This window comes from Vigna unguiculata, chromosome 5, assembly GCF_004118075.2.
Source record: "Vigna unguiculata cultivar IT97K-499-35 chromosome 5, ASM411807v1, whole genome shotgun sequence".
Lineage (NCBI taxonomy): Eukaryota > Viridiplantae > Streptophyta > Magnoliopsida > Fabales > Fabaceae > Vigna > Vigna unguiculata.
In genome coordinates, this window is record NC_040283.1 from 47,395,989 (window position 1) to 47,415,250 (window position 19,262).

The window sequence follows — 19,262 nt, forward strand, 5'->3', positions numbered from 1 at the left end:
ATTTTAAAATTAAGAGTGTTTTATTTTAAAAGCAGTAAATAAATAGAAATATTTTTCATTAATAAAATAAAGTAATTATAGAAATAATTTAAAAATAAAAATGATAAAATTAGCTTTCGGATATTTGTGTAATTATTGAATATATATAAAGGTCATCACCTTTTTTTTTCTTTTTTTATTAAAGCATTATTTCATATTTTATTTTACTCTTACTGAAATTTGTTTAGTGGAAGGAATTGCAATAATTTAACTCGTAATCACTCTTACTTTATTTTTTCAATCTTGATAATTAAGTCATTTTTATAACTCTAATTACATCATAATAATGATTTGTTTTTAAATAGAGGATAAGAAGAGAAGGAATAAAAAAAGATAAAGATAAAAAGAAAAAAAGTTAAAATTGAAAAAGTAAAATTGCTTTGATTAAATAAAAAAAAAGTGAAAATGAAAAAATATTAGCGATAACTTTATTTGGACATATTATTTATTATTATTATTATTATTATAAAAATTAAATACGTAAATATTAGTGAAATATTTGTGATATGAACAATTGTATAAAAAATGTTATAAGTTGCATATAAAAAATATTATTAAAATATTTGTAATATAATTATTTATCTCTTTTAATATAATCGATTATACGATTTTCAAAGTATCTGTTAAAAAAAATAAAAATACATTGTGGTTCTTTCTATTTCAATTTTTTCTCTTTCTGTGTGTATATTGCAAACAATTAGGAATTCGTATTAGTACAAAACAAATACTTTTCTCATATACTTACAAGTAATGTGTATAAGTATTTGAAGTATTTTTCTTCTAGCTTCATGATATTTATATATCTTGGATGTTTAGTGTCTGATAATATATATATATATATATATATATATATATATATATATATATAGTTACCATATACATTAATTTATACAATATATTCTCTTAATAGTATTTTTTATATTATTGATAAAAAATATTGACAATTAAAAAGGTATTTAGATTTTAATTTTTAAAATTTATATTTGTCTTTATAATTACAAATTGAAAAGATAATTTTCATATTAAATTTATATGTTGTTATGCAATTTATCAAATTTGTTTACTAGAAATATGAGTTTTATCTTTAATCCTGTTTAAATTGTACTTTAATAATAAAGCCATCTATACATACGTTCATTGTAGTTAAGGACGTCATCTATTTATTTATAATAAAGTACATAAATAAAATTGATATGAAATTTATGACAATAACAAAATACAAATTTGGTTGAAAGTTTAAGAAATATATATATATATATATATATATATATATATATATAATTAATTAATTAATAAAAATAGTATGACATTTGATATCCACTTTCTATTATTAAAAGTATACACTTTTAAATTTGAATTGAGTGAAGTTTACTTCCAGAAATAATAAGTTTTTAATTATTTGTTTTTTAAATTTTTATAAGTAAATGTGGAATTCATCTATATTTTAATTATGATAATTTTAGTTCCAAAACTTTAAAAAATAAATATATATAATTTTTTTAACTTAGTTATATCAATTATTTTGTACGTGTTATATAGTGTTTTAAACCGATGTCTGTATTATAATATGTCAAATGATGTAAACAATTTAAATGTCAACCTATACCACGATTTAATATGTCAAGATTTAAAAAATTATATCAAAATGTAAGATGGAGACAAATTTAAATTTTGTGTGGAAATTTAATTATACTACCAATTATATGATAACCAAATATTAAATTATTTAATATTAGTTGTTAAAGTTCAATTATTTTTGTGAGTATAAAATTATATTGAATATTAAAATTCGAAATTTTGGTGGACATAATAATGTTAGTCCAATTCTTCTTTACTTATTGAGAATGGCCTATTATGGTGTGTTATCATGTATCCTCTTTTACACATAATTTCAATAGGAATTATGATATTTTGACAACTTTCTTTTACAATCTGATATATTTTAAATAATTTTAAAATATAAAAAATTGAAAAAAATGAAAAATCACTTAAAAAATAATATCTAAAAAAACTGTAAAAAAAGTTCATACCCATCTAAAATAGGAGAAGAATCAATGTTAGATATAATTATTTAATAAATATATGCATGATAAATTTACTCATATATATATATATATAAACAAAGTTATATATGTTTTTACCTTATGTAAAATAGGTAAGTTTGATTTCATATTTATGTATTTTTTTCTTTTTGTTAGTAAATTTTTCTTTTGTTGTTTTTAATATTTACAATTTATATGAATTTTAGTTTTAAGTTTTTAAAACATCTTTTTATTTTTCAGATGTTTGAAATTAATAATTTTGATCCAAATAGATTAATGTTATATATTTGATTTTATAGATCTTAGTTTATTTTAAATATATAACTTTATTATATTATATTACAATATTAGTATCACTATAAACAGGTTATTTGATTTTTCTTTTAACATACAGCTAGTTAAAGAATATCACATAATTAAAATTTAAAAGAATTAAAAAAAGAGATAAAATATAGAAAATAAAATGAAAGTGTATATATTTTATACAATACTCGGTATAGGTACGATACGTATTTGTATTTTTGTATTTTGTATTGTAGCTCTCAATGATGAGAGTGAGAAGAGAAAGAGAGACTGTGTGTAGTACATCGGAAGACTCAGCGAGTTCACTGTCTCTCTGACTTTGATGCATGAAGATGCAGGTGGAAGAAGACGGTGAAAACTAACAAAATAAAAATAAAAAGAAATTTATCAAGTTTAAGGAGAAGAATGTGAAGAGGGTTATGTAAGTGTAAACAAAAGGTTTGGTCTTTGCTGCTGATGTTCATCTCTGCAAGTTTCCGCATTTGGGTTTCCCTCAGATTAAATAAAAGTAGGTTTCTTTACAGTAAATTTCTCTGCTTTCATTTCTCACCAATCGATGCACTCTGGGATTTTTTTCTTCTTTTTGTTCCTAAAATGTTTAGTGGGTTCGGAGTTCATTCTAAACAATGTTTAGAGGTTCTGTTTCAAAGATTTTTTTTTTATTATTATTATAATCAGATACCTTTTATGTGCTTTTTCGGATTGCTCGATTAGATTTTGATGTGGGCGATGATCAGATTCTGTATAAACTTATTTAACTGTTGATTTTTGAGCGTTTGATGAACTTCCTCTTTTAAAAAATATAACGATCTTGTGCAATCCCAAGCTAGATATTTTATTGTACCATGCTTCTTATCAGTTGCACTTTAATGTGTTTGTTTGAGGTATCATCTGCGAATCTGACTTGTTTTCTTGGCTTGCAACTTCCAAATTGTGTAAGTTACAGTTTTTTTCAATTTTCTAAATCCGATCATCAATGGTGTTCATTAATTTGTTTGTTCCTAATTTGTTTCGAAGTGTTATGTTATCGAGAATGGTGTTGGAGAAGCTTTTATTTGATAAGTTGCTAAAATTCTCGATAGATTTGCCATTCGAAATTTACCACTTCAGGAAATTTAGATTCTCAGGAAATTTAAATTCTCATATAGCTCTTTCTGCAGCAAATTAGTTTCATGTTTATTTGGAATGGAGATGAGTACTCACCTTGATGTCAACTGTGAGCTGCAAAAAGTATCAATAGATTTGCGGATTTGTTTTCTTTTTTGTGGCTATTTTCTTACTACTTTCTAATATTTTGTACGAATTCTACTCCTAATCTGTGCCATAATTTGAATGTTCCATTCCTCTAATAATATCTCTGTACTCTGAAAAGTTCTCTGAATGGCTAAATAAACTAGCAATTTTTGTATGCGATGAGTTGTTGTGAACTTTGGTCGTGATTCCTATTGTCTGGAGATTAATACATTGCTGTTTCTTTAGCTTTTTGAATTTGATGCAGCAAGGGAATATGATGATTTCTTCCTTTTGAGAGGAATGGGGTACTAGGATAATGCAGAAGAAGGGAAAGGCTCATATTTGGAAGATTTTTAATGTCATGGCTGATTCTTCTTCCAATTTCTCTTTACCTTGTGATGCATTAAGGCAAATGAGTTTCTCAAATTTCTATACCTTTGGTTCTAGGTTGGGGATTGGTCCTAAAGGGTTGCCAGATTCTGAATCTGTTTGGAGCCCTACATCTCCTCTTGATTGCAGACTCTTCTCAAATCTTAGCAACCCGTTTAGTGCCAAGTCTTGTAGACCATCACTTCAAACTGGTCATAAGAAACAGTTTGATGACAGTAAAGTAGGCCTTGGCATCATAAGTTCCCTTGTTAATGAAACCAAACATAGCAATGACATTATCCTTGGTAAATTTCAGAGGAAAAGTATCATTTTTGGACCACAGGTGAAAACTGGCATCCTTAAATTTTCAAACAACCATGAATTCTTTGCACCTTATTTGAAATCTAATTCCTTGCCCAAAAACTATGTAATTTCACTTCCTTCTGAAACCAAAACTCCCAAATCTGAACTGGAAAACTTTGACAATGTCTCTGGAAAGAAAAATGACAACTGGGAATCTAAAGCTTTCAAAGGAACCATGATTTCTTTGCCTGGTTCCTTTAGGCCTTCATCATTAATCAACACAAATCAAAACTCCAATTTGGGAATGAATGAATTATGTTCAGGAAATACATCTACATTAACGAGTTTGCCTCCTGTGACAAGCAGAGACTCACAGGTAGATAAGTCTTCCAATATTAAATCAAATTCGCTTCCAATATCCATTGATTTTAGTAAAGGGTGTCTAGGCTCGCTCTCTGCAAGAGAGATAGAACTTTCTGAGGATTATACCTGTATAATTTCTCATGGTCCAAACCCTAAGAGAACACATATTTTTGGTGACTGCGTTTTGGAATGTCACAACAATGACTTCAATGAGTTCAGCATGAAGGAAGAACCTGCTTTCAGAGCTTCTCAAGTTCCTATATTTTCAGAAGGATCATCCCCTTATCATTCTGATAATGTTTTCAGCTTTTGTTACTCATGTAATAAGAAATTAGTGAGGGAGGAAGATATTTACAGATACAGGTTTGTTCCAAATATCTCACTATGCTACTAGTACTTAATTCCAGACAAAAACAATAGTTGTAATATATTATCTGTATATCTTGCAGGGGTGGGAAAGCATTTTGCAGTTTTGAGTGTGGATCAGAGGAAATTTTGGTAAGGGAGGAATTGGAGAAAACTGGGACTTACTCGGAAGAGAATTCTCCTAGCTCAAGCCACCATGATCTCTTCCTCACGGGTCTGCTTTTGTCCAAATAACACTCTTTACTTTCTTGAGAGACTGAATAATTTTTATTTTTATTTACAAAACATCTACCTATGTTGATTTGTTTGTGCTATGTGCTATGCATGGTTGCAATGCAAATTATAGTGTGGTGGTGTTCAAGAACCATATTTCATGGTTCAGTGAGTTATTTTTAGGAAAGGCAGAGTTTTTTCTCCATTCTGATAACTCTTTGAACATGTATATGCATTGTAATGTTCAGTGGATGAGTTGATGAAAGAGGCCACAGCTGGCCCTGCTTCTCATCATTTTTTTTACTTCCTCATCATTACTTTCTACAGTTCTACCTTTGCTTAAAAGTTAAACATAATCATATTACCAATGTGTCATTGAGATTTCTTTTAACTAGTCTAGTTTGTCTTTCTTTCTTTGATCAGCAGATAAATTTGAAGATGAAGTACTTGCATTTGAACCCACATTATGATGTACAATAAAATCTAATATCTTAATATACGAAATTGTTATTGTTTTTGCATATCTATTTTATCTATCATAATTAAGGTTTTTATCTTCTTATAGTATTATTTATAGATTTTAGGTTAATAATTAAAAAACGTTTGAGAATTGTGACTTAAAGAAGTTCTTTTCTTGAAAATATTTTTCCTTTAAAATATATTGTTTGTGATGCTTCATTATAGAATTTATAGTGATGTTTTCTTTAAAATATTTTACCTTTTAATAATAATAATACTAATAAAAGTAACCTAGAAGGAGTAAAGACACAAAAAAGGCTACAAGTTTTGGTCTTAGATTTTGTTCCTTTTTTCTTGAGAATGATGCTAAATCTTTTGGTTGGGGTCTTCAGATGTATTGTTGCCTCTTTCTAAAATAGAACTATTAATAATGAAATAAGTTCTTTTAATTAAAATAAAATTTGATCATCAACAGATCTTCCTCTTAATTGCAAATATTTGATATAAATGGATTTTTAAGGAAAGATTAAGAACCAATGAGATTTGTAGATACAATAAAGCAAGACTTTGTTGGTGGCTGCTTACAAGCAGAAAGAGTAGATTTTTTGATAGATTTTCAATGAAAAGGATTCCACTTTTGATTCTTTAATATTTTCTTTATATTAATCATCGTTTTTAAAAGGTATGAATTTGATGCCCTGATTGAGAGATTTCAATGTTCTCTCATACATTGAACTCAAATTGTCTACATATCATACATTACTTTGATTCATTTCCCTGTAACAAGAAGCAAAATTGCTATGTAGCAGAAAATAAAAGGAGTAACACAGATCCTTTTTATGGCAACTCCTTTTTTTCTTTTTTACGGGGAAATATTGTTTTGAAGGTTCCTACTAATAACAGAAATTAGACTCTCCGGAAATTAACAAGCATTCGCCACATAAACTAAAAGTTAGAGTTTATCCTCATAAGTTTTGTGGTTCCATGAACACCATCGATGGGAAATCAAGGTTGAGCTTTCCAGATCGATGAAATGTCAGTTACAGCTTCTCCCACTGTGAGATAGACTCCTTTTAATCCAAAGGATTCCAAAACTTTTGACTTGTGCAATTTTTCCGCCACATTTCCAACAGGATTTGCCAACACAAGCTGCATGAGCCAATCATAAATGTAGAGGTTAGCAACAAAATAACTGGATTTGGATTTTCTTTGCTGTTCATTTGATGTGTCTTCAAAATACTATGATGACCATTGATTTTAAAATTTTAAAATACATTAAAAAGATTTTAAAGTATTAACATGATATATTTTCAATGTTTAAAAGATGACAATAACAAGAAAAAAAAATAAAACCAGGACTTTAAAATATCTGCAGTTTTTTAGGCACTGTGAGTTTGGGACATGCAAATCAGTGTCTGTACCTGAAGTGATCTCTTTTCCAGCGTCTTTTTAAGTTCACTTAAAGTCTCAAGCCCACTTGTGTCTATGGCTGTGACAGCTGAGAAAAGAACATTGTTGGAGTCAATATGTGACCAAACTTTAGACAACTAATGTTGTAGGTCCAATGAAATATGTACCTGTCATGTCTAAAATCATGCACTTCAATGCAGCTCCATCATTAGCTTTTATATGTTCTTCCTCTTCTCGAACCCACCTCAGTATCCTGTTTCAGCATAAGCTCTAAATCATAAGGAATCATGGATTCAAAAGCAGCATACTAAACTTCACGAATTAAAATTATAGAAATCTCATTGACCAACCTTTCTTGAAGATAAGTTGAGTTAGCGAAATAGATTGGAGACTCAACAGCCAAAATGAGGAATGAAGGGACTCTAGAAGCTTCTTTGTATTGGTTTATGTTGTGGAATATTTGAGTTCCTTGTATATTCCCCAGAACCAAAGTGTTTGGTCGAGTGACATGAAGCAGGATCTTGATGACTGATATGACAACCTGAATATTGATGGCATATCAATTACATAGATTATCATGCTATTATATTTTAGATTTGCAATAACAGGAAAAAAATTAATGAAGTATCAACTTACTGCTATAGCAAGGCCTAGAGGGACTGAAATGAACAGAACTCCGAAAAAGGAGCACAGACATGCCAAGAAATCAAGTTTGTCAACCTTCCACAGTTTATACGCAGATTGATAATCTAATAGTCCAATCACAGCAGTGATGATAATGGCGGCTAAGACAACATTTGGTGTATAGTAGAACAGAGGCATGAGAAACAGAAGGGTAACTAGAACAGCTGCAGCCATGATTATATTTGAAACTGTTGTCTGTGCTCCGGCATTGTAGTTAACAGCGGATCTAGAAAAAGATCCTGCGAGAATGTTTTACACATAAGATTGCTGCTTCTTAAATAACTAGACATATGGTCAAATTAGAGGAGAATCATTACCTGTTGTGACATAACATGAAGAACAAGAGCCAGCCACATTCATTAGACCAATAGCCATCATTTCTTTGTTTCCATCCACCTGGTAGTTCTTAAGTGATGCAAATGTTCTACCTACTGCAATTCCTTCCTGAGATATAAGAAAATTTGACAGAATAAGTGTGACAGTTAAATGAAACTACATAATATGATATATTATAACATAATATGAAAATGCAAGATATAAGATTTTCATGACCAGTAGATAACTTACAGTTAGAGATAAGATCCCAGTGATAATGCCAGTTTTGATAGCAAGAGCCAAGTAAGGACCACTGAAGTATAACATGTTTGATGAAGGTGGATTAACTCCCTTTGGTAAGTGTCCAATCTACCAGAAAATAAATAAAATAGTAGTTATTAGAAAAAGAAAATATATTTATATGTTGAAATGCCGAATGATCAAGTATGTATCTTACAATTGAAATCTGATGAGTCTTATCTCTCAGAAGAAAGACTAAAATGGTTGACATAATAACTGATGTCAATGGTGCAGCGGCTGAAACCCAGAAGAGTTTTGGTTTCCTCAAGCTCTGTTGCAATGATTAAGAACAGTCAGATCTAAATAACTCAGATTAAGAACCATATAAATAATTTGTGGAAGATAGAGATATTTACAATGTGCCTTGTGGTCATCAGGAATGCCAAGAAACCGAATCCCAAAAGAATGGTTTGCCATGACCACTGCAAAGTTGGTGAAACATGTTAGAGAACATGCATTTGTTTAAGCTTGTACTTGCATTTGTATGACAAGTATCTTTCCTTTAAAAGTGACCCAGTTCTTGATTTGCAGTTATTGAATGGAGTAACATAAATAAATATGATTTTTTTGCTTTTTTTATTCTCCAAGAACTTTTTTTCTTTTCTTTTTGGGAAGTGATTCCCTATACAATGCTCCAAGAAAACATATTTTGAAAAATAGGTATCCTTCGCTTAAAAATCTTGGAGTACAATGATAGTTTAAATTCTTAAAAAAGAATAAGTTCGATGAGAATGTTTGAAAGAGTTGTGTGGTGGAGAAGAGTTAATTATTTTCTTTTCTATGTAGCTTTGTCAGAGTATTATTAGCCTTCACCTTTAGGACGGTAGTAATTAGAAAATTATTCGCATTTCAGAAATAAAAAATGATGCAGCTTTCGTATTATGAAGACTAGACACCATTTGAAAAGTTGAAAGATTTAATTTAGAAAACAATTTTCATGTTTGAAATTCATTTAAAAAAAACATAATATTTAAATTAAGTTTTACACCGATTACATATTTGTTTGTCTCAAAAATTAAAACCTTACACGATATACTCTATTCCAGCTAAAATAAAATATATTTCTAAAAATATTCATGTACAAAAAATTGGCTAATAACATTTCTTTAAATTTGGATGAATCTATTTTTCAGGACAAGTTAAAGAAAAACTTTTCATCTCATAATGTTTCTAGTTTGTAAATGAATGGAGAAGAGAAAAGAAACAGCAACATAAGGTTCAAAGGTGTACACGTGTCAAATACCCAAAGAATCAAGTCACCTCTTCTTACCTTTAATTTATTTAAGTGATAAAAATATGTTAAAAATAAATTTATTATAAATTTTAAAGACTAAAAATATAAAAGCTCATTGTATTTATATATTCTTCTAATAAAATGACATTTATATATTTGAAAAATTATATATAAATATGTACACATCTTCTAAACATTAAACAGATGTGTACATATCTTTACAGCTTTTAAAAATGACTTGAAGTAGAAGTATTATTTCAGAAAAAAAAGAAAAAATTGTGTGTGATTTAGAATAATAGTTTAACTTTTCCTAATTGAAAAATATTTGATTGGAATCCTGAAGTAAATGGAAATTAGATTCGATGGTGATGGTGGTAATGTTAGTGTACCTCATGTCTTTGTTTGAAAACAGAGACCATGACAGGAACTATTTGCATCTTGCTGGTAAAGTGCACTATTCCAAGTAAACCTTTCAACTGCTGCAGTGACACGATAATTGCAGCACCGCCTGTGAATCCAACCAGTGTCGCCTTCGACAGAAAATCAATCACGAACCCTAACCTGTCATAGCACAAGTAAACACAACACAATCAATCAACGTTTTCTATTTTATTCTAATCAGAAAATCATTCTCATTCACCAACCAGTTACAGTTACAGTAACAGTAACCTACTGCAACAAGCCACCATAGATTCTTAGATTTTTCTTTTCACTGCTTTATTTATTTCATCAAGAAAAAACAAAAAATCGAAACTTTTCATGTTTTGAATCAGTGAATTAGTACCTGAGTATACCCAGAGAAGCTTGGAACACACCAGCGAAGAAAGTGGCAGTGAAAGCCAGTCCAAGATACAGAGAAGGGTCTTGTGAGTAAGAAACTTTCTCGCTTAACATTGATCCCATAACCAAAGACGCGATCGAAACAGGTCCCACTCCGAGATGTTTAGAACTTCCTAGCAGCGAGTATATCAATGGAGGCACAAAGCTTGAGTCTGCACCACGTTCAACCCGGTTCAACCCATTTCAACCGTTAAACGTGCATTTATTATACTTTACAACAAACAAAAACAAAACACGAAAGAGTAAAGAGAAATACTAACATAGTCCAATAATGGGTGGCAAGTTTGCAAGCTTGGCATAACTGATCCCCTGCAAAGAGACAACAACGTTAAAGTATTCAGTATTCAGACAACGTTGTCATTATGTCGATCATAAAAGGATAAGAACTTCGCGGCGGAAAAAAGGGAAGCGCGTCGAGACCTGAGGAATGGCGAGGCTGGCAATGGTGAGGCCGGAGATGAGATCGGAGCGGAGGAGGGTGAGGTTGTAGTTCGGGGCCCACTGGAAAATGGGGAAGAGATACTGAAGTGCGAGGATAAACTTTCTGAAAGAGGTTTGGTTCTTGAAGCGGTGGAGAGGGTCGTCGGGGAAGAAGATTTCGGAGACTCTGTGTCGGAGTTTGTGCAGTGTGGTTCGTTGCGGTGGTAATTGCACTGCATGGATTTCCAACGGTGTCTGGGTTTGGATTCTGAGGGTGGTGGCTTCGCGGTTATCAAAGTGTTCCACTCTGTTCGAGTTCACACCCATGGATTATCGCTATGCTTTTCTCTGTTTTCTTCGTTTTCTCGGTTTCTCTGAAAAGCAAGCACAGAGATGGTGCTAATTTATAGAGCAAACATGTTTTACAGCGCAAAGTAACTGTCCCTGTGGTTACTCGTTACCGTTTTAACTTGTGTTGCAGGGACATGACCGGCATTTTGTTTTATTCTGAGGTATATTCTTCATGTTATTATTACTTTTTTTTAAAATAATTGTTTTCTCACTGCCATTTTCTTTGACTAATTATCTCATAATTAATTTTACAATAAATAGTAGTCAACTGGTTTAAAGACTGAAATTTGATTTAATGAATTAACCTTTCCCATGCATCTTAAATGGACAAATTATTTATTTTATTGTTCTGACTTGGTATTGTACAAGAGCTAATTAAATTCTTACCACAATTTCTTAAATTAAATTTTATTGCCCACACAAAATTATTAAAAAACAAATGTATATTGACTTTTTTCCTTTAATGGTAAATAATCATCACGCGAAAAATGTTTTCAGACTTTTGCTTAATTATATTTCAAATACAGATTTATTTTGAATTTCCCCTAACTTTATTTAAGAATTCACGCATTTTAGGTTTAAGGAACCATTTATTGTATAATAAATTTTCATACGTTAAAGCAATTGAGTATACGACACACAAATCTCTCTTATGATAGATTTATTTAAGATTTAGTACTTTTCGATTTCTGTAATTGAATTCAAGAAACTCATGAAGAAATTAACACGAGATATATTTTTAGAATAAGTTTAATAAGATCGAAAACTTGATATCTGATTTATTTGATTAGATTATTAATTAGTTTAACTGATATAAATATATTTATATAAAATATTTTAAAAATAATTTATTTTAGGAGTTTTCAATCTATATAAGTTATAAACTTCATAATTTAAAATCTTTAGTTCAATTAATTTTTTTCCAATGTTATCTTTCATATTTTAATGGATTTATCTTATCTTTATTTTTTTTTCTTTATTATTTTTTTTTGATTTTTTAAAACAAAAGAAACGTAACTATGATTTCAATCAAGAAATTAAAAATTTTAATTTTAAAAATAACTGTAAGTTAAACTTGATTAATACTATCAGTTTAATTAAAACAGTTTATTTAAATTAAAAAACACATAAAATTTTTATATAAATATTATAAGAATGTACTTTTATTCGCAAGTTTTATTTATATAATAAATATTTATATTATCTTCACAAATAACCTAACTATAGTAATTAAAGTAATGTATAAGTTAATTTTGGAAATTTTTTTATTAATTTCATTCCTTTAAAAGTATATTTATTGTTTGAGTTAAATATATTTTTAGTCTTTTATTTTAAATAAAAATTAAAATTAGTGACCTAATTTAATTTTTAATTTTAGAATTGCGTGCATTTTATCTTTTTATAATTTTGTTAAATTTATTTAATGTTTTAAAATAGATTTCATGATAACTTTTGAATTGTTTGCATAATTTGACACATTTTCACTTCAATTTCGTTTGAAACGTCAAAATAAATCTAACAAACTCTATTTAAAAAAATTAAATTCATACAATTTTAAAATTTGGCAGCTAGATTAGACCAAAATTTTATATTGAAAATAATTTTAATTTTTACTGTAAGTTAAAAGATTTAAAAAAATAGTTAACTTTAGTTAAAATAACATAATATCATTTCACGTGCTTTAGTGGTAGACTTTATTAAGCAGTGTTTCATACTTTAGTGTTTCTTACTTTAATTAAAAGATTACATTTTTAATTAAAAGATTAAAAAAAATTAATTTTTAATTACTTTCTTACTATAATTGATTAAAAAATTAATTAATTACATTTTTAAATAAAAGATTAAAAAAAATTGTAGAGTTTGTTTACACAAACGAGTAATTTATTATTTATTTTTATATACCGTTACAGATATACCTTGTAATTTTAAACTTTTCAAAACTTGTTATCTCTCTTTCCCGCACCTTGTTTATTTTAAAGTTAACCAGAGTATATTGACACTATTGATTAATTTATGTTTTTTTTTTGTAGTATGTGTTGTTTGAATGTAATCATATATAAGTAAATGGAGATGAATATTAACTAAAAAAGATTTTATTCCTCACAATGATTAGTATCAGCATTTGGATAAGAGTTTAACCAAAATGAAATTTTATTTCTATCTAATTTGATTGATATAAAATCTAAAGAAAAGATTCTTACACAAAAATCTAGTGTGTTTTAACATGGTGAACATAAAGACACTCCCCAAAAAAAAAGTACTAAATATAAAAATGAATTTCACTCAATATATATATTTTTCAAATTATATTATCTTAAATTATTAAACGTCGTATAAAAAAAGGGAAAAAAAATCAAATTATAAATACATTATTAACTTAATTAAATTTTTTATTATTCAATTTTATTGTTTTTGTAAAATTTATGTGTGTAGGCCAATATTTCTTAATATGTTTGTTTTATTTTTGTTACGATTAATAAATTAGACATTAATTTAGACAATAATTTTTTGATAGTTAATATTATAGACTAATTTAAATTTTAACTTACAAACCAATTATAATTTAGATATTAATTTCTTTTATAAATTAATTAATATCATTTTTTTTTTTCTAAAATCGATTGTCATGTAATAATTTTCTTGTAACAATAGTTTGTTTTTTTCGATTGAAAATGCTCTTGAATGTTGTGTGATTGTCACATGTAACCATTTTTTTAAAAATTATTCACTTTAAATATGCTTGAATTTGAGTTTTTTTTTTTTCATGATTGTTGAACAATTAAGTATGTTATTGGTGATTATTTATAACATTTAGGGATTTTGAGTTATGCCTCAAATGGTAGATATTTCATCTTTCTGAGCTGTGAAGTAAGGTTTTATTATGAAATAATGTCATTATTATGATTAGGATGAGAAAGACCATTAGAAATCATTACCCTAACATGAAATTTAATTGTCAATTCAAAATTAACTTCATGATCTAAATGATAAATAATCAATTTCAAAGACTATATGAAATAATTTATGATCATAACATCACAAGTAAAAAATAATATATAAGAAACAGTAATTTTAATTTTAATTCAATTAATTGAACTATCATGTTCATCAATAGGTAATAATATATTATTACCAAACTCGCATAACATTTTTCTTAAACATAATAGATATGAATTAAAATATGAATAATAAATTATACTGCCATAGATTTTACAACATAATTTTATAGAATAGTGTGAGAGTTTTATATATATTTTTAATTTAAAATAAGAGTTTATTTAATATAAATATAAAAGGTGATGTGGATTGTGTTAAATAAAAAATATATAATTATTATTAAGACTTGCTGGTAATTCAATCCAACTTTTGAGTTTCATTTGTGATTGCCTTAAAAACCTGAACCAATCCAAAACTCTTATAAGGTTTAGAGAAACTCATGACTCATCTAAAAAAATCCACTCTTATAATCATTGTGTTACAAATTGAATTATGTTTTTTTTTTCTTCATGTCTTGGACAAATATATTATGATTTGACTTATTAATTGACTTAACACCTTAAATTAATTTTTGTGAATATTATATTATTTTTTAATTAGATTACTTTATATATATATATATATATATAATTTGATTTTGACTTAATTAATTCAACCCAACCCAACTTTGTAAGATTGAATTATATTTAATATAAAAACTCAATTAAATCTAATTTTTTTGAATGAATTAAATTCACTTAAATCTAATTTGACCTAACCTTGGAACCTCTCCCTAATTATAATTATTTATGTATGCCTCATGATTGTATTTTTAGTGTTTCATAAAAAGTAGAATAAGGGTATTACAATATGAACAAAGCACATATGTCATGATATCAACCCAAAAAAGAATACTATTTTAATTTAAAAGTGACAAGCTTTATAACCTAAGTCACTCTCAATAGAATGAACAACTTAACCCCACTCAATATTCCTAAGTTAACTTCCACAACAGTTAAACTTAAACCTTATCCTAATAAGTTAGGCAAAAAAATTACACCAATTAATTCGTACTTTAGAAATAGTTTCATTTTGTCCTTAGTGTCGTAAGCACATATAGAAAAACCTGTTTTTTTTTTTTTTTTTCTGCTCGAAATGCTTGTTAATTTGTTTCCTACAGCAATAAAACTCCACTTTCGTTATACTATTTGGAAAATCCGAATAACTTTTACTTACATGATTTGGTTCTATATATATATATATATATATATATATTTAACTATCTTGCAAGTGACACCTCTGGTTTTTATTTATATTTTATGTAAAAGAGGAGAAATTTCATATATGCCTATTTATATTTTACACGATTTTTATTATTGGGAAAAATAAAAAACATAAAATATATGATTTTTTTCGATAAACAATATTAAAGAAAACGTTATTATCAAATAGGGTTAAATATGTTTTTTGTCCATCAACTTCAAGTGAAAATTGGAATTAGTCCATCTTCGAAACTTGGACCCAATTCAGTCCTCCAACTTTAGAAATATGTGAATTTAGTATTTTAACCAAATTTTGTTAAGTTTGTTTGACATTTCGAACGTATTTCTCAGCTAACAATCAACTAACGCTAAGGTGGAATTGTGTCAAATGATGTAAACAATTCAAATGTTATCATGAAACGTGTTCGAAACGTTAAATAAATTTAACAAAATTGGATTAAAAGAACTAAATTCACGTACTTCTAAAATTGAGAGACTATATTGGATGAACTAATTCTAATTTTTACTAAAAATTAAAGAACAAAAACATATTTAACCCTATAAAAAATTACAATTGTATATTTAATTGAATGCACTTTTCTTGGGAGGAAGAACCAAAGTCAAAAAAAGTCTTTTCGCTTTTGACTCTCCAATAATTTAGGTAAGTGCTTGAGAAGTTGGCAAACATGTCAGGCAAAGTCCTCTTCCAATGTTCCAATGTGGATGCATTGTTCAATACCAAATTTACTAAATATATTCAGAAAATTGGAAAAAAAAAAGTTCTCCAAATGCATGCTAAAAAAACATGTGGTTGCTGTAGCATAGTTGTCTTCTACATTCTTCCACACTCATCTTCTTCTCTTTTTCTTGGGATTCATATCTAACACAAGGGTCACCTTAAAACAGATTATACGTTTACATTAGTTCTGGCTTTGTTTATCGCAAGTTGAATACAAAGAATAATATTAATGACTTGCTTTATCAGATTGTAATCTCACTAAAAATCAGCTTCTTCCGTTCATCTTTGACTGAAGTTAATTAACCTATTGATACAGAAATTAAAACGTGAATACAGAAAGAGATTAAAGAGAATATAAAGTACTCTCCAAGTAGTTCTGACAGGAAAATAGGGTTAGGTTTAGTTAGGAGAATTAATAGAACAGTGTTTACGCGTTGATTGAAGGTCCATCTATATCCCACTTGGAAGATTCACCACTACAAATTCTACATCTGGATTGCTGTTTATAAAGACAACCAAATAAAATTATTATTGTTATCCCACCCATAATTTGGCCCCTGATTTTAATCATTTCATCATCGATTTAATTATTCATAAAATTGATACCATGACCCCACCATTGTTCTTGATCATCACACTTTAGGGTTCTCAGTGTCTATCCCTTACTTGGTATATATACTACTGGAAAATTCTCTCTAAACGAAGACTCGATTATAAGTAGTATATGTATAATATCATTGAAAAATAATGCTTTAAAACAAACAATTGTAATAGTTCTCCACTTCCATTGATCACAGGACCAATTTATTGCACACCTTATCAGAGACATAAAGGTCATTTATATATATTTAAATTTGCTTGAATATTATAAAAATATATAAGTCAGAAAAATATTTATGATCATGATTAAGCTGAACACAAAAACTTAACACAGAAGAGATAGAACACCGATGAGACTACCGATAATAAGACTATTTATGAGACTTGAATTCAACCACACAAGAAATTAATCCATTCTCAACCCAAAATCTTAAACTTTAAGGTAATGAGTTTACGGGTCTTTATCTTTATACAATATTTTATTTTTTCATTTTTAACCAGTACGAGACTCACACTTAAATTTCTAAATAGGACATTCCGAGAGATCCGTTAATAGGAGAAAGTTAGGTACACATGAATGAGTTGGTACTATTGTGTGTTGGTGTATATATATCGTTCTTTTCACTTTCTTCTTCAATGAAAAGTTTTCCATTTGTTTTTTGAAATTTGAAGGGGGCAATATGATGAAAGTGAAAAAAGTTAAGATTTTGCTTTTGTTAAATGAAATAACGCCGCTGGGTGAAGAATCAAAGAGATAGTCAAAAGTTTGTGCAGGGTGAAGCACTCAAGAGCCACTAATATATTTGAGGGTAGATAGATATTTTGACAAATACATGGGAGAGTTGGTGCAGATTCTGCTGAATTGAAGAAGAGAAAGGGAAAAGGACAGACTAATAATATACGCGGCGGGAGAGAGTTGCGTTAGATTGGTGCATGCGTGTTGGATCGATAAAGATAAGGAAAAAATTTGATGCATGATGAATGAGGTACCCACAATTGATGGATCAGATTCTGAGGGAATTCAAAAGGGAACACAATGGATGGAGTAGATGCAATTTCCTTTCCCATTTTCAGAGGTTCTCTGCTTAGTATGAATAATTAAAGCTTTGATGGTAACACGTGGCTTGTCACCAATGATAGTTCCATTGCTGCTGTTGTTACTGTTGTTGTTGTTGATGTTGGTCAGCGTTTCCAAATTCCTCTGCATTCGTTTTATTTTTTTGCTCACACGAATTTGATTCTTCCTTTCGGAATGATCTAACTAGATTTCTCTGGAAAGCTTTCTTCTTAAAGCACGGATCAAAATTAATCTTCTCAAGTCACTTCTATCTTTGGGGCTGGAGAAGGAATAGGCACTATTATAATGCACCTTTGCTTTTTCCCTCATCAAAATCATTTCTTAATTAGGCTAAAGGGTGTGCAGAAAAGTGTCACCAGTACTCATTAATCAAATGGTGATCAACCTCAAACTCAGAACTTTCTTATCTTATGTAAAGAGAGGGAGGGACTCACAGATTCGGCTTTTTTGTATTTTGGGATCCATTTCAACTGAATTTTTGTAAAATCGGATTCGTTAAACTTTTTCTGCAAAATAGGGTCAAGTCGGACGACATTATAGGTGAAGTTGTCAGATAAGAAGATGACTTCACTTTTGAGATGAATAGAAACCAGTCTCCCATAACACAATTAGGCTTTAAAAAAAAAAACAAAACCAGCATGATTGAGAATGACTTCACCTATAATGTCGTCCTTAACCCTGACAACTTGATCTTATTTTAAAAAAAAAATTCAACCACCTCATATTTGCAAATTACAATTCAAATGAATCCCAAAATACAAAAAAAACCCATATATTGTAAAGCCGACAATATCTTTTTGTTTGGTGATTGAAGTTATAAGTGTATATGTGTAAATATTCCAATTTTAAACGAAATTTGCATCAAATATTGTGAGAATAAACCAACGAAGAAAACAACAGAGAGCAGAAAATTTGAAGGGTGCTGAAAAGGAACAGATTCCCTTTTTCAAATTTGTACTTATTGCTCAAACTCAGCAAGAGTTGCTCTGACGAGATGATAACTGTTGCAAAGTCAGATTGAATTAATTATAACAAAATGAATCCTTACTTCTTGGCCAATAGAAAAGCATGCACACCAAAGGCTATAGTTCAACTTCTACTATACCCTGGACCATACAAATCTGCATGCATCAGAATCATTGATATGGCCTCCACGTGAGACACTACAAAACCTCAACACAAATTTAAATCTCTTCAACAGTAGCAGGCTGCCACCAATCAAATATTTATGATGCACAAATTCAATTTCTGTTTTTCAATATGTTTATCAGTAATATGTCTGTCTTGTAACTTTCATCTTCCTATAAAAACAACAAAAAAAACACTAATTATTTTGTCTATTGTTTCACTTTATTGTTTTATC

The 19,262-nt window shown here is 28.6% G+C and overlaps 2 protein-coding genes across 3 annotated transcripts; one reads left to right on the forward strand and one right to left on the reverse strand.

Moving 5' to 3' along the window:
• The first annotated feature begins 2,635 nt into the window (after positions 1-2,635).
• On the forward strand, positions 2,636-5,622 carry LOC114185621 (FCS-Like Zinc finger 10). Of its 2 annotated transcripts, none has more exons than XM_028073464.1 (3): positions 2,636-2,892; positions 3,883-5,015; positions 5,102-5,622. In XM_028073464.1, exons 2-3 carry the CDS (start codon positions 3,934-3,936, stop codon positions 5,250-5,252), a joined length of 1,233 nt encoding a protein of 410 aa, XP_027929265.1. In that variant the 5' UTR covers positions 2,636-2,892; positions 3,883-3,933; the 3' UTR covers positions 5,253-5,622. The 2 variants fall into 2 exon arrangements, with proteins under 2 accessions (XP_027929265.1, XP_027929263.1); XM_028073462.1 differs by having other exon boundaries at positions 2,637-2,892; positions 3,864-5,015.
• A 798-nt stretch (positions 5,623-6,420) lies between these two features.
• LOC114183196 (probable sulfate transporter 3.4) lies at positions 6,421-11,287 on the reverse strand. The gene is made up of 13 exons (XM_028070123.1): positions 10,894-11,287; positions 10,734-10,782; positions 10,418-10,625; positions 10,023-10,194; positions 8,756-8,821; positions 8,557-8,670; positions 8,352-8,468; positions 8,102-8,228; positions 7,737-8,023; positions 7,451-7,641; positions 7,268-7,353; positions 7,112-7,188; positions 6,421-6,839 (listed from the first exon to the last, which is right to left on the reverse strand). Exons 1-13 carry the CDS (start codon positions 11,218-11,220, stop codon positions 6,696-6,698), a joined length of 1,965 nt encoding a protein of 654 aa, XP_027925924.1. The 5' UTR covers positions 11,221-11,287; the 3' UTR covers positions 6,421-6,695.
• Positions 11,288-19,262: the final 7,975 nt, after the last annotated feature.